This window comes from Serinus canaria, chromosome 2 (assembly GCF_022539315.1).
Source record: "Serinus canaria isolate serCan28SL12 chromosome 2, serCan2020, whole genome shotgun sequence".
Taxonomy (NCBI): Eukaryota; Metazoa; Chordata; class Aves; order Passeriformes; family Fringillidae; genus Serinus; species Serinus canaria.
In genome coordinates, this window is record NC_066315.1 from 79,711,753 (window position 1) to 79,738,146 (window position 26,394).

At 37.9% G+C, this 26,394-nt stretch overlaps 1 protein-coding gene across 2 annotated transcripts in view; it reads left to right on the plus strand.

Annotated features, from left to right (window-relative positions):
- CTNND2 (catenin delta 2) overlaps positions 1-26,394 on the plus strand; it is a 633,979-nt gene that overhangs the window by 484,633 nt on the left and 122,952 nt on the right. For both annotated transcript variants that reach the window (XM_050971546.1, XM_050971545.1), the window contains exon 11: positions 11,604-11,817. In XM_050971546.1, coding sequence (XP_050827503.1) covers positions 11,604-11,817 — 214 coding nt within the window. The remainder of the gene's footprint in view (positions 1-11,603; positions 11,818-26,394) is intronic.

A 26,394-nucleotide genomic window follows, 5' to 3' on the forward strand; every position in this document is an offset into this window, starting at 1 on the left:
AATGTATGTCGGTGTTTTCATCTCAACACTGCTTAACACTGCTTTCATGTTCCTCCCCTCCCACTGCCCAGTTATTCCCTCTCCAGCGAATAGCCAAAAGGACAGTATTTTTCCCATTCTTCAAGTGGTTTCTCTCTAAGGTTTTTCTATTATAGTAATAGTCAGCAACAATTAGTTACAGTGAAAGTGAGCCAAAATTTTGTATATATTTAAGTAATAGTAGCAGTTAACAAATGTCTGTGTTTTTTTGGATAATTGCAACTTTGCTCTTTGGACTCTGCTGTTTATTCAGTACATTGGAAGCTGGTAGCAGCTGTTCACAAACATCTTTGGGATGTAGAATTTGACCTTTGTTCTGCTGCTCTTTAGGGTCCTGGTTCTGGTCTTCTTGCAGGCAGAAGGGAGTGAGTCTAGACAAGAACCTGTCTAGATTCCCCATTTATCTGGGCAGTCACTCCTACAGTGTCTGCCTCACTGGAGATGGGAATACTGGCTAAAGGTTTCTATCTTTTTCATCTCTGGACAGCCAGAATAAGCATCTAGAAAAGAATTTCAGGCAATGAATTTGATAAGCAGAAAAATTCAGATGTGAATATTTGGTGAAAATGCTTTTCATGCAGTTAGAAGAGAAAAAAGAAGTGGTATTATGTGTGCAAGATGAATGCCTTTGAGCTACTTTCTGTGGTATGTAGCAGACACAGAAAGAGCATTGCACTGTAGTGTTCCTCTCTCCTCTGCTCTGAGAAAAGCATGTCATAGTTGTATCAAAACATTTGCAAAAGCTTTATATTTTGTATTTGAAAATACTTGGTGGTAGGGAAGGAAGGGTAATGCACTGAAAGACAGTGTCATTTGGCATAGGTAGTGGGACATTTTGAAAGGGTAATAAATATATTTGCAGCTTTTTCTAGCAGTATAGTTCTCTCCTGTATATGCTATGTATTTCTTTCTATTCAAAACTCTCCTGCCAATTGCTTCTCTGATTTATTAGACTGATGTGTGAATGAAAAGGATCACTTTCCTATTGTAGAGCATATTTTTTATTACTGTTCTCATCATCCAGCCAAGCCATGGTAAGACTTTGCACAATATATATATAGAAATAAAACAACCTAGATTGATATCAATATCTGTAATTTGGTGCTTTCTCAACATACCTCTACTAAAAAGGTTGGCAGGAAAATTATTTCAATAAGGAAAATCATAGTCCTGATAAAAAGGACCTGCCAAATGAAACTTTTAAGGTAAGGACCATCAGTTGATCTTCAAAATGTGTTTAAACATACAAAGAGATGGCTGTTACTAAGCTTCTGAGAATGGTGGCAGCAGAAGGCACAGGTTTGTAGAGACATAAGAACACCTAAGGCTCTAAAACAGAAATTCCTACCTTGAAACCAGGACATACATCCGTGTGTGTGTGTGTGTTTATACACTCGTTCACTTATTATATAATACATACTTTTATTTATATATATATATATAAAAATTTGCATATTGATCTGTGGGTAATACAAAGTGTATTAGCTGTGAGGCAGGTGCCTTGTGCTGACTTTTACTTCATTTATAAAACTCATGTAGATGGGGGGATTGAGGAAAGATTCTGCAGTGCAGCTTTCTGCTTCACTGAAATTCTTAAACTGCAGGTCGTAGCCTGCCTTTGTGAACTCTGACAAAAGTTAAAATTTTATATCCCTGGGTTTCTATTAGCAAAACTTCCTACCAAAGAGGGATGTTAGAATGCATTCATTAGCTCTTGAGGGAGTAGCTTGCTCCCAAAATACTTCAGGACAGAAAATTCTCATGTGCCTGAGAGATTCTTTGAAGGATAATACCTCATTTCTGGGAAGAGAACACCTCACATTCAAATCACAGTATAGAATGTCCTGTGAGCAGAGGTCATCAAGTATGATGTTCAACATAAGAAATTGTAAATGTATTTTTAATCTGAGAAGAGGCCTTTTGTTTATTCTGTGAGGTAAACTGAAGTAACTCCAGCAAGCATCAATAAAAAGGAACATCTTGAATTTCCAATTATAGCTGAAATGTCAGAGTTGTTTTGTTGTTTGGGCTTAAATGACTGGAAAAAAAAATTTCTCTGGTCTTGTGCTCACATTGACTAAATCCCATATATGATACCCTTAACTGAAGAGAGTGAACTACAGCTTCAGAAATTTTCATATATCACTGAGGTGATGTCCGCTGTTGCTTTTAAAATATTTGAAGTGCCATACTGCTGTCTCTAAAAAACTTACTTTTGCTTTACATTAAAAAAAATTTGAATTTTCTTTATTTTGTTAAACTTCACTAGTTATCTGGTTATAGGAATACCAGGATGTTTTTAGTTGAAGTATATGTGTCACTTCTTTTCATCAATAATAAATATAAACCTTCATTCTCAAATAGATACTTAATCATTTTTAAATACCAGAAAGTAAATGATCCAAACTGTTGGTGTTAATCATAATTCTTCATTTAATGTCAGACAGTACTAAATCTGTTGATTGATTGAGTAATGCCAGTGTCTTTGCCTCCTAAATTAATATTGCTGTTGGACTGTCTATGAAGTGCATGCTGCTGAACCTTCTTTGGAATTGTGCATTTTTTGAAAAATAAAGACCCTGAATCAATATCAAACAGTTAAAATATCTACCAAGGGCTTGGGCATCTGTGTATTTTATCAAATTTATGTGTGCTCCTCAGTTTATAGTGTAGGTCAGTGCCAATCTGTTAATTTTAGGAGATACAGCTTTTAACAGTGGGACTGAAAATTGCTTTTCTGATGCCTTCTCAGTCAGACAAGCCCTAAAGGTCAGCTCTGTGCTTGCAGTTAGAAGTGTTATTTGGAATATCCCACTAGCCCTTCATGATTAGAGTAGGATACTTGTGTTGTCCTTCAAATGTAATGTTTTTTGAAAGTATTAGAGTGCTTTACAATTATTTGTAACTCATGCCTACCCAGGGATTTTTTTTTTTTTTTGTAAAATCTCAAATCACATGAAAACTTTGATTTATGATAGGTATAGCCTTCCTACTAAGCATGAAAAACAAAATGTGTCACAGAGCAGAATACATTAAGGCTTACAATACAATACTGACTGAGAAAGCAACGCATTTATTCATACCTTCTCAGGACAATTTTAGAACATGATTTTTAGTCTCCTCCTGTTCAGAAAATGGTTTTGACCCTCTGTCAACCCCAGACACGGATCCCAAGATCTAAAGAGGTCACTGAAGAGACACAGGGGGAAAAAAAAAAAACTGTGCTCAGTAACAAAAATAAGATACCCACTCCCGAAAAAAAAGCTCCTGAGTATCGACCCCATGCTTTGCATCCTCACGTCACACAACCTTTCCACCAAACACCCACCTGGTTTCTATAGACACAGAAAAAAAGATCCCCATCCCTCCCCACACAGTGCAGTTTAACACAGAGGGGAATGATCCTTGTTTCATTTTAAGCAGAACATTGTATATATACTGGTAGTTGAATTTATTTACATTGTGCCTGTTCACAGCTTTATGTTACCTTTGTATCTGATCCAAAAAGTCCTAATGACAAAGCCATTCTTAAATGGGACCTACATCCAAACCCTGATTTAGATTCCTTAAACAAATTAGACTTTGGAGTTAATGCCGCAATTTGCATAACATTCTGCTCTATTTTCAGCTAAAATTGCTCAGCACTTTTTTAAACCTGTAGCAAATTACTTCACTAATGAGGCTAAATTACCCTGTGATGTTACAGGTAAATTTGTCTGTAATAAATCTCACGTGCATTTGCAATGTACAGATTTTGCATTGTCTATCTGCTGTTCCATAGGCACATCAGAAGAAATAATGGAGAGGACTTAAAGTTTGAACCAGTATATTTGTCTAAATAGATCTGCTGCACTAAATATTGTTCCCATATTCTGTTCTGATGAGTTGTTTTCCCTACTCCACATCCATTTCAAGTTCTAGGAGTCAACCCTCTGAAACTAGCTACCAGTGGGGCTGCTGGTCTTCCACACCCTTCTCCAAAAAAATAGTATGGTTCTTTCCCTCTTAGATGGAAGTCATTTTAGTAATGTAAACAAGGCAAAGATAAATAACTGAGGGAATTTGTAACTGCAGTAAAAACATGAAGAAATGTAATCGTTTCATGGATACTGTGGATAGACAGTCAGTGTAGTCAAGTTGCTGTGCAGCCGTCTTGGCCTTTGCTGCAGTGCCCTGGTCCATGTGGGCAAACCAGTCAGCTCTCACAGTGAGCCTGAGAAGAACAGGGTGGCTCTAGTCAAAGAGTGCCCCACTACACAGCCTGCTACCATTTAAAAATTCTTGGGAATTTGGTTTGGCTCCTGTAGCTTCTCCTTCCAGTGCTGGAGGAGCAAAGTTGCTCAAAATCCATTCACACTTACCCTGCTGGTTGGAAAACCAGTATCTTACAACACTAAAACCAATTCTTACTAATTGTTTCCAGAAGCAGACAAACTGAATTGTCCTTTTAATTTGGTGTTTATTGGATACATAACATCACCTGTGCTAGCAGGCAGTTATTTTTTAGTTCTGTTCTATATGCAACAGTGTGGCATTAAAAATAATTCCATGTCTTTAAATATATGTGTATTTTGATATATTAAAACATTCTTTCTTAGTAGCAGAAATGTCACGGAATAAGTGGCAGATGATGCAGTGTGTTACATCAATTAAACTGGCAATTAATATCTGTGACGTGTAGAAAGGATTGATTGTTAGATTTCCTTCACCTCCTCTGGATGAAGAGTTACTCAATAGTGATTATTAAGAAAAATGTGGAAAGTAAGCATCTAACCATGAATTAATCTTTGAATTAGGAATGTGGAGCTGTTAATAGTGGAACACTTAATGTCTTACTGGGAAGAGGAGATTGTGTTATTTTAGCAGCACTCTTTATCACTCTGTCAGTCTAACAGGTTTTTTTTTTTACCTATTCCTACCTCTCTTCTGTTTCCTTTATATTTTACTTTGTTAGGCAGGGTACTCAGAATTAAATGCAGAAAAGGATGTTTCAGTTATACCTACTGGCAAAATTTGAACAATATCTCAGATACCCACTTGCTGGGTATAAATAGAAGAGGAAGGGTGTTTTGGTTTCTGTCACAGAAGTATTTTTAGGCTGTTTTGGAATACTTCATTATCTAACAGTCTTTGGCTAAACTGTTTAAAACTTGAAGCTTCACTTTTCTTTTTTTTTTTGTATCTCTAGCTCTAATATTTGTAACATTCCAAGGGATGCAAGAGGTAATTTCCATTATGCAGTGATTGGAGGAAAGGGTTTTGCTTCTTTTCTTTGCTGCTGGGAGGAATTAAATAATTTTCACTCCACAGATTTCAAAGAATAAATTTCAAAATTGGGTTCAAAGCCTTAGTGAGACTCAAAACAGATAATATCTATTTGCTTTAACTTTGCTTCTGCTGTTGCAAAGCCATAAGCAATAGCCAGGTTCCAGGGCCAGATTTCTCATAGCTTGATATGAAGAGAGGTCGCTCACCTCCATCTTGTTCACTCTGGTCTCACCGGTATGTATCCTTGAGAACCACAGTGTCTCTGATAGCTCTTTCCCACATCTCCTGTTCTTCTCAGCTATTCCAGCTAAAGGTTCACTGATGTTATGCCATTGTTAGCAATTAGAATTAATAAGAAGGTAAAACAGAGTGCAGTGATCAAACGAGGGGTGTGACCAGACACGCATGCTGAAGCACAACTTATTTACAAATGACCAATCCTTTTCATCATGCCCTTTTTCTATTTCCTCATGTTGTTCCTCCCCCATGCATTTGGAATGACTCCCTTTTCCTATCTTTGCCCTTCTGCTAAACATCCTGTGAGTCTGGCAACTGCCACAATCCCATCAGCATGCTCTTTACCGTAGGACCTTTCCATTCACTCCTCCCTGTGTGCTCACTTTACCAGTTAGCAAAGCTCAGGCTGAACCTCTCCAGGCCTTGGAGTGGTTCCTTCAGCAGCCCATCGAGCAGTGACCTCCCAGGCCTTGTGTTTGGTATTGTCCCTTGCTCTGCAGGGTTTGTGTACATCAGTGGGGTTTATTACTCTTCCTGTCTTATCTCTGTTTATATGCTGGACAGCCACTGAGCAGATGTCCTCACAAAACAGGTGCCTGTACATTCTAAGTATCTACATACCCTTCACATCCTACATTTCAGTTCCTTCCACACATGCAGACAATCTGTTGTATTGAATTGGGAAAGCAAACTATCAAGAATTCATATGGTAAAATCTTACAGTAATCAAGCATATAGATATATACAGATATAGTTTCAGACATATTGTCAATGTCTTATTGTCTTGTTTTTATCAGCACGTATGCTTCAGCCTGTTCACATGTAACTCCTGGTAGATTAAGTGTCTTTTGATAAACACCACTAAGTCAAAGATAAGCCTTGAAACAGATAAGTTAATTTCTCATAGGCTCTTGGCATGGGGTATAGAAGCTGTCCTTACTAAGAACATAATTGACATCTTCACTGCCCCCAGTAGCAGCCTGAACCCCTTCTTGAATCTAAATTTTATTTTCATATGGATGCAAATACATATTCTCAGATGCAATGTAAAAAAAACTTCATATTATGCCAGAGGAGAAGACTCTGTCATCAAGCTGACATGAGTGCACTTTTATCAGTCTGTGTACTAGAGAGTCTGGCACCTATTCCTGTCCTGTCTGCCTGTGTTTTGGCATCAATGGGGCCAGTCAAGTGCTTGTGGCCAGCAAGTAGACAGTGACACTAATGGCAGAGAGCCAACTTTAAAGGAAAGTTTGAAAATATCCTGGTAAAAGAAAACACATGATTCCTCAGATGAAAGAAGGAAGATGCATTTTTCAATGGAAATAGTTTTTTTTTTTCCCAAGATTTATGTAATCTCTGTTCTTTCAGTTTTCACTTTAATTGGCATAGATTCTTAATCACAGCTCTCTATTTAACAGCTCTCTAACAGTGTCTTCCAAAGATATGCGCAAGATATTTTCAGTGAGAAAAAGGAAGAAAAATAACTTTCAGAAATTACTGATATCCATGGATTAAGAGAGTCATGAGAAACAACACAGCACAGATTCACCCAGCCTTGTTAATATTGTTAATCCTTCTCTTCTGATCCTATTTTTTTATTTTTGAGAAAAGATGGTGTAAAAAGGGGACAATGCATTTGGGACATGGGTAGATGCAACTGAGCATACTCAGTTGCTGGAGAGTTTAAGGTCATTCTTTTGAGATCAGAAGTGGCTGCTTTGGGGCTGCTCTGTGTGAGAATACAGTTGGTCCTCTGTATCTCCTGACAAGTTGGTACTCCACTGTTTGTTTTTATTAGGCAAACAGACTCTGACATATTCTATTTTCTTTTCCTCCTAGAGGTAACAAGGCAGCAGCCCCTGGTATGTCAGTAAATATTATATTAAGAAATGTTTTGTTCATCTTAAGTTAGGAAAAAAACCAGAAGTATCAAACTGGGATTTGGGATTTGATGCCCCATTGGTAAAAACTGCTGCTTATCCATCCATCCAGGCATTTTTGGCATAGACATTTGGCAGTAGCACCGCTGAATTCACTGGAGCTGTGTCTAACTTAGCTGAGATCTGCCCCAGGAGACTAGGTCAGAATTATCCTCTAGGCTGTGGCTCTTAGCTCCCTAAAGGACTTGAACAAATAATTTCATTTCCTTTGCCTCATTTTCCATACATTTAAGTAGATCCTGTTAACATCCATCACAGTCTCACAATTTGTCAGGCATACTTAAAGCTGCTGGAGAGTATAGTTTTTAACATCTATATAGATATTTGATAGAAGCACGAAGATGGGGTGAGACTTGTGGTGAATAAAAGCCTGTTATAAAAAAAAAAAAAAAAAAACCAAAAAAAAAAAAACAACCAAAGCAAGAGAGGAGTCCAGATAAAAATCAGCATCCGAAACTGGTCTCCTAGTTGTGAGCAATCAGCTCCATCCCTCCCTGCATGACACAGTTACTCTGCCAAATATCTGAGCTTGGAAATTCAAAGAAAGTTTGTAAAATAAATCTTCTATGTCCTAGGTAAGAATAGGTTCTTTCTTCAGTAAAATCTAAGAAATTTTGTCAAGTTATGTAAAGTGTTATGTAACAACTGTTTCATTTCTGTTATATTACCCTTTTTTTTTTCCTGACAGAAATGCATTTTAGATTAATATTTAATGCCTTTGCTTTTAAGAAACTATCTTTGAATCACTTCAATCTGCTGCTGGCTTCAGGTTCCTGGGAGAGGAGGAGCTGCATGAGCTGAACACTAGTGTGCTGTCAGCTACCGTAACTGGAAAGGGAAGGTGCAGCTCAGGAATTCTGTCTCAGTGTAGCAGAACCACACATTTCCCTTTAGAAATGAGCAGCAGATAGCAAAGCCTATCACCTGAGAGCATCCACAGGATAAACTGCTGGGGAGCATGAGATGCCACTTGATTGTGTGCAAGGGAAAGAGTGGGAAAAACTGCATAGGCACAGAGTCTTTCTGAATGGAGACAGAGCCCTCTGAGTCTTTAGCTGAATTGTAGCACACAGAATGATTTTTTTTCTACTAAGTAATACTTTTTCTCATTCTTACTCTTTTTTTTTTAGCAGCAAAGCAATTAAAATATTCATTCAACATATTGTGGTTTAAAAATATAATTCACAAAGATCAGCAGGCATGTTTTCATTCTGTCGTTCCTGATATTACTCATCACACCAGGCAACTCATATATTTTTTAACTGTGTTCTTTCTTCTATCAGATCTTGTTTCTTTTCCAAGGTTGAAGTGTGAAGCTCTGTGGTTGATTCACCTTTTGTAGAACTGGTGCATAAATTTTTGTTCCTAGTATTTTTAGTAAATGTCATCTGTTTTGTCAGGTAGGTGGCTCTTCATGTAGCATGCTTGGTTTTAAAAATCTGGTTAGTAGGGGAAGCAAATGTATTTTTATATGAAGGTTAAATGGTAATGGATTGTAAACTCAAGCAAACAAAACAAGCAACATTCATCCCCTGTCTCTCCCAGATTAATTTGATAATTTTTTTTTCTGACTCAGAAGTGAGCTAATTATTTAATTGCAAGTCATCCTGTTCATATGGAAAATATCTGACTAGTGATATATTTTGCAGCACCTTTTCTCTTTGCCCTGCTCTTCTCATTTCTAAAAGGAAAGAGGTCATGGTTTCTCTAAGCAGCAAAAAATTGGTGAACTTCTCTGCCTGAAATTGATATATTTTACCAATGTCCATTCATATCTCTTTATGCATCCTGTAGTGCCAACTGCTGTAGTCTTTGAGGTGACCTGCATATTGCTCAGAAAGTTGCTCATTAGTACTGATATAATGCCTATTTAAGGAAAAATATCCTATTTTATCTTTAAACACTATCACTTTGGCATTTAGACCAAAGCTGTGTGGTAACTGTATAGACATTAAAACATCTTAATTTAACACTGTAACATCATGGTGTATATGCTTTTTGATAACACAGCTGTTCACACGCTATTTTTTGGTTTTCCTGTTACTAAAAAAAATAAGACTATGCCAGATAAGCTTGAAGAAGAAAAGGAGAACTGGTTTAGCAGTAAGTAATTTCATCTAGCTCAATTTTGGAACCCTAAAGCCTGAATCACTTTTCAGTCTTTTTTGAGGTGAGTCAATTCACATAATCATTTAGGTTGGAAACAATCAAGATCATCTAGTTCAACCATTAACTCTTCACTGCAAATTCCACCAGTAAGTGCCACATCTGTACACCTTTTAAATGCCTTCAGGGATGGTGACTCCACCAATTCCCTGGGCAACCTATTGCAGTGCTTGAAAACCTTTTCAGTGAAGAATTTTTTCATAATATTCAACCTAAACCTCTCCTGACGTAACATGAGGCCATTTCCTCTTGTCCTACCCCTTGTTACTTGTGAGAAGAGTGCAACTCCCACCTGGCTACAGACTTCTTTTAGGCAGTTGTAGAGAATGAAAAGGTCACCCCTGAGCCTCCTTTCCTCCAGGGTAAACCCCAGCAACTTCAGCTGCTCCTCTCAGGACTTGTGCTCCAGACCCTTCCCCAGTCCATTGCCCTTCTCTGGACTTGCTCCAGCATCTCAATGTCCTTCTTGTAGTGAGGGCCCCAGAACTGAGCACAGGGTTTGAGTACTCACCAGTGCCAAGCAGAGGGAGAGGATCACTGCCCTAATGCTGCTGGCCACACTATTGCTGATACAGGCCAGGATGCCATTGGCCTTCTTGGCCACCTGGGCACGAGCTGGCTCATGTTCACCTTGCTGTAGACAGTTGGTTTTCCAATAGCCAGCTTTCCTACCACTCTTCCCCAAGCCTGTAGCATTGCATGGGCTTGTCGTGACAGTAACACAGGACACAGCACTTCACCTTGCTTAAGCTTGTGTTTGATCTATGAAATGCTATAAACTGGCTCTACATAAAGATTTTAAGTTAGTAAATGAAACTTGAATTCCTAATCAATTTTATTGTTCTTTAACTGTGTCTTTCTTCCAAGAATTCCCCGTGCAGAGCCCCAAGAACCAAGAACACATGGCCATGCAAAAACTGCTTCACAAATATTTCAAATTATTTTTTGTTGTCCTAAATGTAAAATAGCCAGCTGAAGTGCCTGGCTTGATTTGGGCCTTAGCCAGCTACATGTATGGGGAGACTTCTTGACCTTTTCAGAGTTGTCTGTGTAATTTGCTTGAAGCTAAAGAATTGTACTCTTCAGATGTTAGTTATGAACCTGTGTGTTTTCTTAAAATTAGATCCAAGAATGATTACTCTTTGAGGAACAAATAATGCCACAGAACAATAAAGAAGTATTTGTTTGAAATGGTCTCATAATAAATTTTACTCAGTATTCCTGACTTTCTTGATCATTTGTCTCAAATATTTTTTAGATATGCTTTTTTTAGATTTTTTATTATATGAGATATCACATTAGAAATTTATTTTGTAGGCACCTAGAGTACACATAAGACTTCTGTTCCTGCATCACTTAATGGTCTCCCCCAATATTATTAGAACAAGCTTACCACGATTTATTTCATATCCTTATCTTTATGTTGCCGGTGATTCCTCCTTTTCCTTTCATCATTGCTCATCCCAGTTTAGTTGATATAATGTCCTTACTGAGACCACAGTAGCTGTTCCCATTCCCAGTAAAAAAATGTAAAGGCAGGACACCTAAAAACTTTATGATGTTAAGTGCTTTTTTTTGTTTGCTGTAGCCTTGTGGTTTTTTCTCTAGCTTGTGATGTGTTACACTCTGAAGGAGATGACATTTCTCCAGCACAGAAGAAACGCTTGCCAGGGCAAACCTTGATGAACCGTGAGAAACCTTGATGAGGCAACACTTGACTAATTTTTGGCTGCTTTTACAGAAGTGCTGGTTTGTCAGTGTACAGTTAGGTTGCCACTGAAAGAATAATACTGGGAATCAAGGCAGTGAAATGTAGCATCTCTGTGGTGTTACCAGCACACCTTTGCTGGCCTGCAGCCTGCATAAAACACAGCTTCATTCCATTGGACACATCTATTCATACTGGTGTTCGTTGCCTAACTGTGTGATTATCACTTTGGCCTGTTTCAGATAAGAAGACAAGGCGGAATACAATTACTGGTGGACCTATTGGACCATCGGATGACAGAAGTCCACCGTAGTGCCTGTGGAGCTTTGAGAAACTTGGTATATGGGAAGGCAAATGATGACAACAAAATAGCTCTGAAAAACTGTGGTGGTATCCCAGCATTAGTACGGTTACTCCGCAAGACTACAGATTTGGAAATCAGAGAACTGGTCACAGGTTTGAATTTGTCTCTATTTTTTGTTCAAACTCTCTGTCATTCTTGCAAGCACAGTTCTGTACCACATGCCACTTGCTCCATCAGTAATGGTAATTTCATGACCATCTTGTTGGCCATAACAAAAAGCTTTCAAGCCCTTTGGATTTATGTAATGTATGAATGGCTTTCAATATTATGCAGTTACAGATGTAGGTATGGTTTATGCCTGTCCTTGCTGGTTCACTTTGTTCTTGGTTAGCTCATGTGGGAGATAGGCTCCACACATGGATACAGTGTGGTGGGAATCCTCTGCTCTCCCTCCTGTCTGGTGTAGGGCTGGCCAGGCAAGAGCCATATTTTACTGAATTTACTTAGAAACTGTTACTCATTGCTTTTATATCCTGTGTGGTGATGTTGTGAGAGGGAGGATTTGTTCAGGGGTTTTCTGCCTGCCTTAGGATTCTTACAGGAAAGTGGAAAACTGTGTTGGAGAGGTGGACACCATCTTCTGGAGCCTTTTGTCTGAAATTTGCTGGCATGCTATGTGATGTGTTGCACACAGAGCATGCAGGTAGTGGTAGTTTATTTCTTTTCTTGATGTAGGAGGATCTTGTCTTTTTAGGATTGTGTGAATTTTTTCTTTTCTGAAATTCACGGTGGGGGGAGGGGGGAGGGGTGGTGGTGTTCAGGAATACAGGAATGCTGTCAAACAGGACTGATATGAAATGTTTGGATTTTTTTCACCTTGCCTTTAGGCTAGTGCATTTAATATGTAAAACAGAAGTGAGATAGATGGGTTTTTTTATTTTTCACTTTGTGATTTCATTCTGTTTGGTGATTTTTTACACTATAAATCAAAAATATTTTCATTATCCTGTTTCCAGTTTTCCGTTGTATTTTCATTATAACTTTCCTACTAAAATATGTAAGAAAATTTGTCATTTCTATCACGAATCATCAGAGTACATGTTATCATCTATGTTTGTGCAGAAATTACTTAGCCTTGTACATCAGGCCTCATTTAGGATACAGTTGATAAGATTATCATCCTTTGGTTGGGTCCAGGTTTCTTCCTTGAGGGTGTTTGAATAAACTGCATGCTGTTTATTAAACGTAAATGTTTTATATTTAATTTTGTTTCTTAGTTACAACAGTTATCACCTCCTACTTGTTAGTCAGGATTAATGGGGCAGAGATACAGGTTACACGAGCTTGAATCGTGCCTCCTGTGGAGTGACAGAATTACTGACAGATCTAATAAAGTGTAACCACTGCTTCATATTCAGCATACTTGTTTGGCTCTTGGTTATGTTGTCAGTATCCTGGCTCCAGGGAACATTCTGCCTATTTATTCTGAGTAGTAAGTGGCAAATTGCTAATACACCTCAGCAGTCACCGTGGCACTTCCCATGGCAACTGTAGATGGAACCCACAATGTCATTAGGTCATTTAAAAAATATATGCTGGGCTACAGTTTTTGTTGGTTCCATTGCACAGTATGCTGTTAAATATTCCCAAATTCCCACTGAAAGAAAGGATTCTTTTCTAGTATGCCCTCAAAGTGTTATTACCAAGAGGAGTAGGTACTGTCCATCAGTGGTGGGCAGTAGCCTGCCTTTGTGCAGGCAGATGCAGCTCTCAGGGATGGTGAATATCAGGAGTGCTGGACTTAGATGAAAGGGGAGAAGACCAAGATGGTGACCCTGAGGAATGCAGTCAAAGTCAGTGGTATTTCAAGATTTTATTCCTGAGCCTGTTTTTGTATTGGAGTTTTTGTTCGTTTTTAATAGCCAGTACATCCCAGAAGGCCACTGCTTGCCCTGGCACACAGTACCATGTTTTCTGAAAGGCAGATGTTTTGTGCCTTTCAGAATGAAGATCACTGGCCCCTGCTTTCAAAATGCAGACGTGTTTGTGGTAGTGTTCTGCAAAGCTTCCTTCCAAAGCAAGGCTCATTGCTGCAGCTCTCATCTTGCATCTCTTAGGAAACAGGCTAAAGTCGTGCATCTGAATCAGTTCTCCTTTCCTTTTCATTTTGGTAAAGTTCTGTAGTGTGACAGCTGAATTCCTTCTTTCTGTCCTTTCTGGGGAATGAAAGGTAGCTCCTGCAGCAGGTCCCTTGGTAATGAAAAGATTTGACTTGGTGGCAGGCATAAGGAAGAATAAAAAGTTCCTCATGCTTTCCATCAGCCTTCCTGAGCTGAGGTGGCAGGAAGATAATTATTTCAGTAGGGGCTCCACAGCCTGGAGGAGATGAAGAGAAAATAATAACAAATGTCTGTTTTGGGAGTAAACATAATACCTTGAGCCTTTCCATCTCATGTTCACTGTGCATCCTGTCTATATAAAGGCTGCTCTTGTTTGTTACTTTTAGAGAGGACTCAAAGTTCATGCCTTAGGAATTCATACAGGCTCTGACATGGCTGCCCCTAAATAGTCATCCACATTTGTCTGCAGAGCACTTCTCTTTGGTGGGGAAGTATCATTATCTCAGTCTTACAGATGGGGACCTGAGCCTATCAAGTGTAAATGACCTGTCCAGAAATCTGGCAAGATGAAGGTGTGAATCACTCTGAGTAGGCACCCAGCTGCAAGGGAAGAAATATGGCCTGGAGAGATTTTTTAGCAGCTCAATTTGTCTGGCAGTAGTGAAGCATTCATTGCCTGCCCCAAGTCCCGTGAAGCACTTGCCCAGCAGAGCGAAAGTTCTGATATTAGTTTCTTCCTCAAACATGCACATTCTCTCCCTTCTTGTTGCTCTTCTCTAAGTAGATTATAACTTCAATTTCTGGCAATCTCAGGCCTGGTTTTGGAAGGGTATTTAAACCTGCAGACCAGCTTTCTAGCTCAGTAGCTCCTTGATTGTCAGGATTGCATTCAGCACCATTTGTGGCTTGTCCTCTTTTCCAGAGATTTCTTTCTGCCATAATCTCTCCAAAACAGAGTTTTTTTTATTTTTTCTTTTATCTTGTCTTTCTCCTCCTCAGCAGCAGAGGTCTAATACTGGAAAACTATGGGCTAATACTGGAAAACTTTACCATGCTCACATTTTTGGATTGCACAAACTTAACCTTATAGCAGAGTATTAGAGCTTCAAGGCTGTCTTATGTCAAGGAAATGGTTTCAGTGCAGGCTCCCATGAAGAAGCTCAGAGGGAAGTGTGCTGCCTGGCTGTTATGAAATTAAATGGTGTAATGCCCAGGAAATATGTCCTAAGATATGGAAGGATTATTCATACAAAACACTTCCAGAGTTACAGGTTTTTACTAGAAGGACACAGATAAAGTTAATTATTCATACAAAACACTTCCAGAGTTACAGGTTTTTACTGGAAGGACACATGAATATATACATTTGTGCAAAAGTGAATACTTTGATAGAAATAGAGATGTTGGCCTGGCCTACATCCTCTGGTAGTTTCCTGAGACTCAAGGAGAACCTGAATCACAATGTAAGTCTGTAAATGAAAAGAAATAGGTGTAAGCTGAATGCACCTCACTTAATCTAGCCATGTTTTTACCCCAGCACTGTGCTGTCAGTTTCCACAGTAGCACCTGTTAATGGGAAAAAATAAAAGCCTTCTATTTTAAAATAATTAAATGTTAACACTTTTCTAATAAATATAAATAGAGAGGAACACAGTACAAAATTAGCACAGATCCTGCAGATGGTAGAAAGGAATGTTTTCACTTGATAATAATGGCAATGAGTAACTGATTTCTGATTCTCTTGCCTTTAACAAGTTAATTATGAACCCTTCCACAAAATTCTATTTTATAATTTTTTCTATTTGTTTTACTGTCCGGGAAAAAAATACATGGAAAAATCTGACATTTTAGCAAGGATAACAGAGGAATCCCATGGATGCCTTGAGCAGAAGGTGAGGTCAAGCAGCTGTTGCTAGATCCTTTCCAACTCAGGCTGTTCTATGATCCTGTGATTCAACTTATGCTTGCTCCTTCTTCCATCTGCTTGATTGGTTGACTGGGTACCTGTCTCAGATAAAATGGTTTAAACTGTTATTCTTAGTTTTGACAAACAAGATCCTTCACAGCTAGAATGACAGTTTCTGCCTATGAACAATGAGGTACCTGGATTTAAGAAACTCCTTTTAAAGAGGGCTCTTATATGACTGCATCACCTGCTTAAAATCTGTAAATACCATTTCTGATTGAAAGGTAAAAGTGGATAATCCACTTTTAGAAGGTACATGATGATAAAGAGCTGTAGCTATAAATAATGTCAGGAGAAACTGTGCTAGCAGCCAGTCTCCTGCTTATTTTGGTTGACAATAAAGTGTCAGAGATTTAACTATTGTCTACTGAAAACATATAAATTAAAAAAATTAGTACATAAAAAAATTAGAAAGCAGGAACTAGCACTTTAGATATATACTAAATGTAGATAGGTAGAAACTGACTCTGTGTACTTCATTCACATTTTTATTCACTGAATTAAATGGCATATATTCCATTCCTGCAAAACACTACCAGATAACTGTGTACAAAATGTTTCTTTCTAAGGAGCACTAGTTCTTCAAGTGTCCCCAGCCCACATTCAAGCTGGACAGGGAAAAATTTCATTTACTTCCCAGACTTTGGATTCCAGTATTCATTAGTGCTACCTTTAATTTCAGCTGTGGCCAGTTTGTGTTTTGGCCGGGTTGGTCCCCTGTTTTCACCCCATGGTATGGAATATTATTGCACAGTCCTGTTTCAGTTTTAGTAGCTGCTGTATATTTAGAAGGAGGGGTTTATGACCTTATGGATAAACTCTCAGTGTCACTGAAAGCAGTTCCATGTTGTTCACCTTAGGTCTGTCTGGTCTGAGTTAAGTAGTGCAGGTAAAAGCTCCTTTTGGCAGATTGGTCAAGTCACTCCAGAAGGCCCCTTTGAGCCCTGTATCTGCCCTTACTGAGCTGTGTAGTTGTAAGTTAGTGAGCCTGCAGTGATATGTAAAGCATGGTTAAGGGAGTATTCTGTTTAAATGGACCTTTTAGCTCACTTCAGTGGAAGATTTAATTACATTTCATTTTTTAAAAGTAAATCTGGCCAATTATTTAGAATTTTTAATTTCCTAGTACCATGGCAGTTCTTCTCTTGGGGTCTCCCAAAGTCAAAATCACATGCCTGCAATTTTTTTCTATTTGTAATGTTATTTTCTAATTGGACTTCGTAAAGTTGCGATTTTTTTTGTATAGTAAATGTTATTTAACAAAATTATGGCAAAGGGTTGACTGTTTAGTGTTTAGGATCTTGAAGCAGTTTAATTTAATAATTTAATAGTTTTCTGCTAATGTGACCTTAACATACCTTAGTTACTGGAGTGTGTAAACACAGATGTGAAATTTTATTGTGATATAAACATTCATTTGGAGGTGACACCTATTTGTAACCTTATTGCTCTCTGGAAATTTGATTTGAAAATGAATAAAGGCTCTTTTATCCCATTCTGAAATTACTTTTCCACAGCCTTAAGTAAAAAAGAACCAAACTCTTCTATGAGTTCTGTATTCTTATAGTATTTCACTTTGATGTAATTCCTTAAATCTCTATTATATCCCTTCTCCTTTGCAGGTTTATATTAGGTGTTGCTCCAGTATTGCTTATATTAGGTATCCCATTTCTTAACTGTATTCAAGTTTTGTAATGAAGCAATGCAAGTATGAGGAAGCCTGACCAGAGAAAGGCCTAATTAATTAGCAGCTTTTGATATGTAATGTTAAAAGATAAGTAGGAAGATAAATGTACAAAGTGGCTTGCTCTTGTAACCAAAGAGATGATTTCAGCCTTACACAAACTGAAAAACAGATCATAAAGATACATGTTTTAGGTTCAGGTACATATCCTGCCTAACACAAGCTTTTCAAACAGATGGCATGGACAGCTATACATGTGTGCTTGAATTGTCATGATGGCATAATTGTGCTCTAAGACTGCTGCTACAAGGTTAACATAGCTCTGATCTAATATATGCTTAGCTAAGAGAATAGGACTACCAAATATCCTCTGGGGCCCATAATTCTATGTAGCAAAACAGAATGGAGTTATGGGATAAATGCAGAAAGTACATAAGTGCCTCTTAAGATGCAGCTCCTCCACCTCCAGTATCTGCGTCCTGTGAAGTCAAAGAAATTAGAAAGGTTAAGCGTGGAGTTAGATAACTGCTAGCACAGAACATTGCTTTCAGAAGTGATGATTTTGATTTTGGCAGGAAAATATGTTCATTCATTTTTTATTTAGTGTCTGCCCTGAACATAAGCAAATTCTCTTTAGTAACTTCAAACAAGTGTTTTGAGGAACTCTGCCAAGCACAGAGGCAGGTGCCTTACAGACTTGAATCCTTTTTCCACCAGCAGATTTAGGATAAGATTAACAAATGACAAATCTACTTGCTTGGGCACTAAAGTTTGCTTGTATGTTTTAAATGATTTTTATTGAAAATGGAGATTTAAAGGGCATTAGCTCTAATAAACCTTTCCTACTCCTTTGTTAAATGGATGTAATTGCAAGTACAATATTCTACCCCAATCAGTTTTAAAAGTTGATTAAAGCTTATGAAGTAATTTACTTCTAATTAGATATTTTAAATAAAAGCTGTTTTCAACATTAACAAGACTATTTGTGTAATGAAAATTCCTATCTATTTACTGTGGATCGATGCCAGTGGCTGAATAAGGAATTACATATTGTAGTTTCTTCAGTATTTCTTTCAAGTAGAAGAGCCTTTTCAGTTCCCAGAGGTTACATAGTAATTTAATCCCCTCCTTTTGCTTGAGATACTTTTAAGCAAACCTCCTCACTTCAACCTCCAGCCTGAGTTCTATGAACCACTGAGAATTTTTAAAAAAGCCAAACTCTGTCAAATCCCCTGCAAGTCTCAGCTTGCCTTTAAAACACTCTGTTTCATCTCCCAGCCAAAACTTTGCACAGCTAGTTAGTCATTTTATACTGTTACATCTAAAATCTTTTGGGGGGACAAAAGGAAACCAAGGGTTTGTTTAACTCAGAAAGACTACTTGTTACTGCTACCTTGATAAAATTTGGCTTAATCCAGACCATTATCAAAGATAAACAAAAGCAAAATAAACGAATGCATGTGGTCTGCAGAAGCAGCTGCTCAAGTTAATCTCACTGAAGGTCCAAGTGCCCCAACAAAACTTCAGACAACTCCACCAAGGTAGTGCAAACCCTATGGCGGGGTTAGTGGGCTGCATGGCAACTCTCTTCTTCCACACCAGTCATCAGTTACTTTAAGGTTTTACAGACAGTCTCCAGACATCACTATTGCATCATCATAATTTTAATTAAATGCTTAAATTTTGTATATTGTACTATTTGTACTTCTCCAGACTAATAGCCTGACATTTCATAGTCAGTGGATGGGCTACAGCCAGGCACAGCTGTGTGTTCTACTTTACAGTATGATTCTACAGTGTGGCAGAGTTTAAATTCTAGATTTTAACATCACCTACAGAAAATACTACCATCATTTCTGGAAATGTGGAAGTGATTTTCAAACAAATTCAGACCAGGAATTAATTGGCATTTTATGAAGTTTTCATATGAACCCAGTGTGGAACCACTCGCCAAAATACCAAATCTCTGCCATCATTTTCCTTGCAAAACAGGAAGGTAAAAGGTTCTACAGTTTACACTCATCTGATGTTGGGAAACTGATTTCTAGCTTATAGGCTCTGACATCTTCAAGAAATTCCGGAGTCATTCAAAACACATCCTATTTATAGTTCGTATGTACCAGCAAATCTAAAAATAATTTAATAAATTGTGTAATTTTTTTTCAGAAATGATGCTGTCTTATCAAATAACACTTAGGCAAACAAAGTTGACAGTTCAACTGGATTATTTTATACCATATCTATTACAATTTTACTCTCTAATTATAAAATAATCTTTGTCCCCTTTCTCAATATGCTGTCACTATTTTGGCTCTGAAAATGGGAAAACCCGCTGATAGAATCTGTTGTCTTCATGAAGAGTTATTCTCAACTTTTTCTGAATCATCAGATTAACTTCTTCACCCCCTGCTGCTCCCAGTTAAATCAGGAGATGTGTTAAAATAGATACTTTCTCAAATCTTACACCCTGCTATCTTAGCAACAGGCTGGGGTACTGATTTATCGTGTAAGGTGTTAAATCCAAAGGATTTTTAGAGGTAGAAGGGAATGTACTGTTACCCAGCAATCCAAAACCTTCCCCAGGCTTGCAGTGCCTGTTTCCCTGGAGGTGAATGTGGCAGAGCAGAACAAGTCACTGGGAGCTGAAGTCTCTGCTGGGAGCAGTGCAATGCTTCTGGTAGGGGAGTCCCTCTCCTCTCTCTTAGGGATCTGCTTGGGGGTGGTTTATTCTGTTTTCTCATCACAGCCTGCTTCCTTCTCTTTATTTCCCAGGCAAATTCACACTCATTTGTCCTGCATTTACCACCCTCAGTACCAACACGAAACCCAAGGTGGTCCCTTGTTGCTCTCCTTTTCTCTCTAAGTGAGAAGTAACTGTTTTTCTCTTGTACAGTGAGATGCATCTTCTATAGAAAATTCATTCAAGTTTTGCCCATCTTTCAATTCATGGAGCAGTGAAATCGATTTCATAATTTGCTTGCTAATATACTACATAAATACTTTTCTTTTTTTTTTCTTTTTTTACTTCAGTCAAATTTTAAGAGGAAATATCAAACAGGGTAATCTGGAGTGATAAATAGAGGACATCTGTTGCAGCATATGCCTTGACATAAGAGCTGCATTGAACTTTTTCAGCAATTCTTTGGAAAAAGTCAACTGGACATACAGTTTTGATGGGCCTGCCTGAATGATAGAGTATTAAAATGCTTACAGTTTAAAACCACTTTGTCGTTTGAAGTGTTTGAGATTTGCCACACAAAGTACTTAAAATTTATTTTGAAAAATTTTTTTGTTTAGAAAAAGATTGGAGTATTTCACTTTTCGTATACAAAATGAAAGTTTGAGGTTATGGTGAAACATGTTCATTTTGTAGTCAATTACTGTTTTCACTATGCCCAGTAATTTTATTATTTTTATTTATTTTTTAAAGTTTTATTTGTTGTTTTTAAGTTCTAAGGCCAACTTCCCTTCTTCCCTCCCAAATGTTATTTACGTTAATGGTTTTTACAGTGGTCCCTTTTTCTTAGGCAACAATTTGGTTAGTAAATATTTCCTTCTTTTTTCTTTTTTAGCAACTATACACCAAGCCTTTCATTTTGCACATAGGTGCAATTCTGAACTTAATGTTCAGCTTTAGTTATAACATTTTTATTCTCTTTATTAGGGTCTGTTATCAAACAGATGTTTTGATTTTGAGTGCTAATATAGGTGGAAGCACTGAAAAACTTCCTGCCATTCATATATATCCATCCTTGTTAGATTCCCATGTTTTCTAATACAGTACTTAATTTGGAATGGCATTGCCATTAGTCATGTGTTAGGATAAAACTTTTCTTGAAAGCAGTTGATATATTTTTTCTGTCCTTCTGTCACTTAGAATGATCTGGTTTTGGTTTGGCTTCAGTCTTTATAGGACTCATTGAATTTTATCAGCCAATAAAGGAAGCTAAGCAGGAGCCACTGATTTTTCCGCAGTAACCTTGCTCAACTCTTCTAGTATTTCCTCTGATGTTTAACATGAAGGCTAATAACTCTAACATTCTTGCCTGACACTTCTTCCCTTCCACACTTATGTGCTAATTTTCAGTGTACAGCAAAAAAAGAGGAGCACCCTTAGGTCAAAATTCAGTCCCATTAGAGAAATACAGTACTGCAATAACATTTGGGTGGAACTTGATCTTAATCAGTACTAAAATTGGCCCCTCCTTTTTGTTGGAATAAAATCCAAGATGTAATTTTCAGATGAAAAGAGCAGCAATTGAGGGGAAAAAGGGCTAGGTTTTCAGAGGAATTATTTATACCTTTTATACTCTGAGTAGTCTTGTATTTTTATGTAGTCAAGATCAGCTGTATTTTTTGTAATAAAACACAAAAAAACCCCACACCATAATAATCCTTCTCCTCTGTGAAAGAGAAGAGTGGATGGCTTTGTAAGGCTATGAGTGGATGCAAAGGCAAAAACATTATTGCTTCAACTTTGCTTAGTGTTCCATAAGCTCCTGCCTGCTCTGGCTTGTACTGAAACTCAGTATTTCTCAATGTGGACTTTTCCTGTGTCAGCTGGTACACAGACAGCAAACCACCTCTGTACATGTCAACCAGTGAATTACAGCAAGGCATGCATAGGTACTCATTCACAAACCAGATAATAAATATTCCAGGAAAATTGGTGAAAGTTCCTCATCTGTTATGCCAATTTTTAACTTTCTTTCAGAGAGTGCTTTTAAGGAGATTCCTTCGGAGCTGTGTGTTGTTCAGGTGCCAGAACTTTTCACTTTTTCTTTCCTACAGAAAGTCTGTTACTGAGCCAGTTTCTCACGGTTGAGCATGTTGTGAAGTCTTACTGCACTTTGTATTAAGAAATGTTGTGGTTGATATTCAGCATCTCTGCAGCAGAACTGCTGTGATCTATCAGGAGCCCACATCTGCTGCCAGGGAGCAGATCCAGCTCTGCAGAGCAGCCGTGCAATTACAGCGGGGGCTCCGAGCAGCAGCCAGCAAATGACTTTTCTAGCACTTGGGAGCTTGGGCTAGAAGTTGTTTTTCCTAAAGATTCTAGCAAAAGATCCCTTGTGTTTGGCTTCTGTGCAGGGTATTTAGCACTCAGATTTCAATCTTAATTGTCACGTTCATGAGGGAAACTCTCTGTAGTATTTCTGTGCCTTCAGCATATAAACAAAAATGCCTGCCAATGCTTTGGTCTGTATTTGTGGGATGCAGTCTCTCAGCAATATCAAATGGGTTTCTGCATCACTCCATGACCAAACTATTAAATTATCATGGAAGAATTATGGAAAAGAAGAACCTGGATGTATTAGAATACTTTTGGATTTTTATTTTTACAGGGAATATGAAAGTTGACTTAAACATCCATACTGAGAAGAATCAAAGTCTTGTTTCTCCAAACAGTGTTTGTTTACTTACAATCTTTTTAATATATAATTTATTTTTAAAAACATAGTAACAGGGGCGATGCTTTTTGGAAAAGATGACTTTTCCAGTTTCTTGGTTTCCATTCATATTTGTAGTCTAAGTTTTTCTGAGAGGTTTGTTTTTTATATCTAAGTCATAATTTGAGGTTGCATTAAACATGAGCTAACTAGTTGTTTAGACTTCCCTGGTTTTGCATATGTTCTCTTGCTATGATGGCATTTTTTGCATAGATGTATGTGATATCTATGTTCTTAACTTTGAATGGAATAAGGATAGCATGTGGCTTATCAGGTCTTAAGCTGTATCTGACTACAGATATACATATACCAGTTCTGAGTAAAACACCAGCACGAAAATGCATTGAAGGGTTTAATCAGCATGAGGTTGAGCTCCAGCCTGATTCTGAGATTATGGGGTTTTCACTCTGACTGCTCCAATAAATTGAGCAACCCACTGACCATAGCAGTTTCATGTCTCTGATAGACTGCTCCAGAAGATGCAACTTGATGCAGTAAGCATTCCAGAGTAAGCATTCCTGTTGTCTTCTCTAAGAATCCTTCATCTGATGTCTGCTAGACTAATACTCAGACTAATTCATCTTCTACCTGGAATCAACTGAATATTTTCAATACCAGTTTCTCCTCAGTTTAAACTTAAAATGTGATTGCAAGATACTTTTTCACTGTATTTCCATTTTTTATATGGAAGAGTGAAAAACCTCAACCTACAAAAAGACTTGTTCAGTCTTTTTGTCTTTCTACAAGTCTTCCAATACAACCAAGAAGTGATCTGAAAATGGGGGCACAGTATGCTTAATCTGAATGCCTCACAGCTTTAAAAGCAAGAAGGAGATGAATGAAAGCGATTAAGAGATGTTCAACACTGATCAGTTCTTTATTTTATACCTCTCCCAAGAGTCAGTCTGTGGATGGCAAGCAATTCAGTTGGACTGTTGGGTTGTTGGGTGGATCCCACTTTTTGGCATCAACCACTGATGGGTCCAGTCCCTTACCTTCCTGTGAGCAGCTGATGACCGTGTAGGGGTCAGTCAAGGCACTCTGAGGCTATTGCAGGAGTTGCTTCTTGTGCTCAGAAACCCAGTTCAGGCAAGGCTTTCAGAGTATTCTGAAAGCTTCTTACAGTAGTCCTAAAGGGCATGGCATGAATACGTGCTTGGAAAAAAAATGTTCAGAATCATGTGGTAAAAAGGTGGCTCTGTAATGGAAGGTGTATCAGGTAAAGGATTTATATTATTGTCATTCTCCCATGCAAAGTCAAGGCAATGGATCGTCTTCTCCAACCCCACATAAATCTAGCTCCAGGTTATCCCCAGTAAAAACAGTGAGGAGTGAATTGCCAGTGCCCTTTCATAACTGCACATTCTTAATTAGGAAGGCTACAAGGAGATGTGTAGAATGCCAACCTCAGCATGCAGCGGACTGCACTGCTTGTGAGAATACATTTTAATATGTCAATAGAAAATTTTAGGTTCATGTGGTTGGTAGTATTTAGTATCACAATTAGATAAAACACATTGTTCTGGGCTGGAAAAGGATTATCTCACTCTCTAAAACTGTGAGGAGTAAAAGCTTGGAAGAAGGCATCAGGCTTACTGGGCAGTGCTTCTGCCTTGACTTAAAATCATTTTAGGAGAAGGTGTAATAGCCATTTTAGCCTGGTGATCCCATCATCCTCTTACTCTGAGGGTTTAATTTTCCAGTTCGAGAAATCAGAGAGATTATATATTTCTAGTCTCAACTATTGCTGAATACCCCAATGTCTATGTGAGTTTATTTTAAATTAGCAAGACCCTGAAGTGAACAGAAAATAGTTTTGACATACATGTTTTTAAGCATTTTGCAAAATGGGGCTCATATGTTTGCTTCTCTGGTATTATTTTCTTCTTTTCCAGTTCATGAGTACTTCTTGAAACCCAAAGTATTGGTTTTTTGCCATCAAAACACTCTCTTCTGCTTCACTTTTAAAATAGGACTTCTTCACAAAGTTACAGCACATTGTCTTGCAGAATAACTGAATTGAACCTTAGAGGGGGAAAGATTTGCATTGTGAATCTCTGCTTTTATACCATGCACATCATTTACACTTGTCTAGATAAATGTAAAAAAAGAAAAAAAAGAGGCAACTGTACTGTTGTTTTTACTGAAAAAAAACCCAGCAAAATGCTAGGTATTTCAAGAATAGTAGATGTGCCATTAAAGCTTTCCAAGAGCAAGAAGACATAGAAAAGCAAGTATAAATATCCTTATGAAGGTCTTTATTCCTTTAAATATGGAATTCCTTTTCATAAAGACATTCAGAACAGAATTCAAACAAAGACCCTTTTCCCTTTAAATTAGCAATTGTCAATGAAAAAATTAATATTATTAAAATGAACATTTTTCTTATTTCTGGGGGTTTTTGTCTGTAGCTGAAGTTGGTCTGCCTCATGCAGATCATGTTAATAGGGTTTTTTTTCTACTATTCTGATGCAAGTTTTGTATTAAACTGTGTAACTACCTTTGCATATAGTTACATGTTAAATAATTTAAACATGTAATGGTACAATTGAAAGTCTCCCTATAGAAGTAATTAATTTTAAAGGGAAATCCAAAATGTAAGTTGATTCCTGTTAATTCCACTGCTCTGTCAAAGCACAGAATGCTAAGGAAAATCTTGAGCAAATAGTGTTCTTGCTGCTTATATTTTTAAATATCTGAGTATGTGTTTCTAAGGCCTTCCTTCAGCATTTTCTTCCCAAAACACTCACTTGGATTTTTTGTAGTGTATTTGTAACCTATGTACAATGATGATGATGGCAGTAATTCTTCTCTTTTGGTTGAAAACTTTGATGGATGTAAAAATCAAAACTCAGTTTTGCCCCTCAAGGTCAGATATGATGCCAGGCTACTTCCTTTGGGAAGGAGAGTAGGGAGGAGTAGGATTGGATTCTACAGAAGAGGATGCATGTTGGCAAGGGGAGGGGCATGATGAGGCAGGCTTACTCTTCCAGCTACACCTGGGAGGGTGCTGAGCTAAAATAAAGGCCACTGGTTCTTTAGAACAGCAAATTGTCCTCCAGCTTCCCCCAGCACTAAGAGCTGCCTGGCAGCAGCAGGAGCTTGGCACAGCACTAAAGTCCCATGTGCTTTTCCAGCAAGTACACAAATACATAAATATTGGAATGGAAAGCAGCGTGTCTTCTGCTCCTAAGAATTTCTTGCCTGCCTTCTGTGTGGCACAATTGCAGTGACCTTGATCTTTGCAGATGTGCTTAGAAAATTTTGGCTCTTGATTTCTCTTCTTTTTCTTTGGCACATTACGTGTTGCAGAGGAAGGGATTTTGGTTTTTGTAAGCTCCAGTAAATGTCCTTGTTATTTGCACCATTAAGCTTGCTGTTTCCATGTAAAAATTACAGTATTCTCTAACTTTGTATAGCTAAATATTTATGAAATACAATATTACTTGCTGAAAGTACTACTGTATCAGATTGTAGAGGAAGTCTTTTTGCTTGTAGTACCAAGAAGC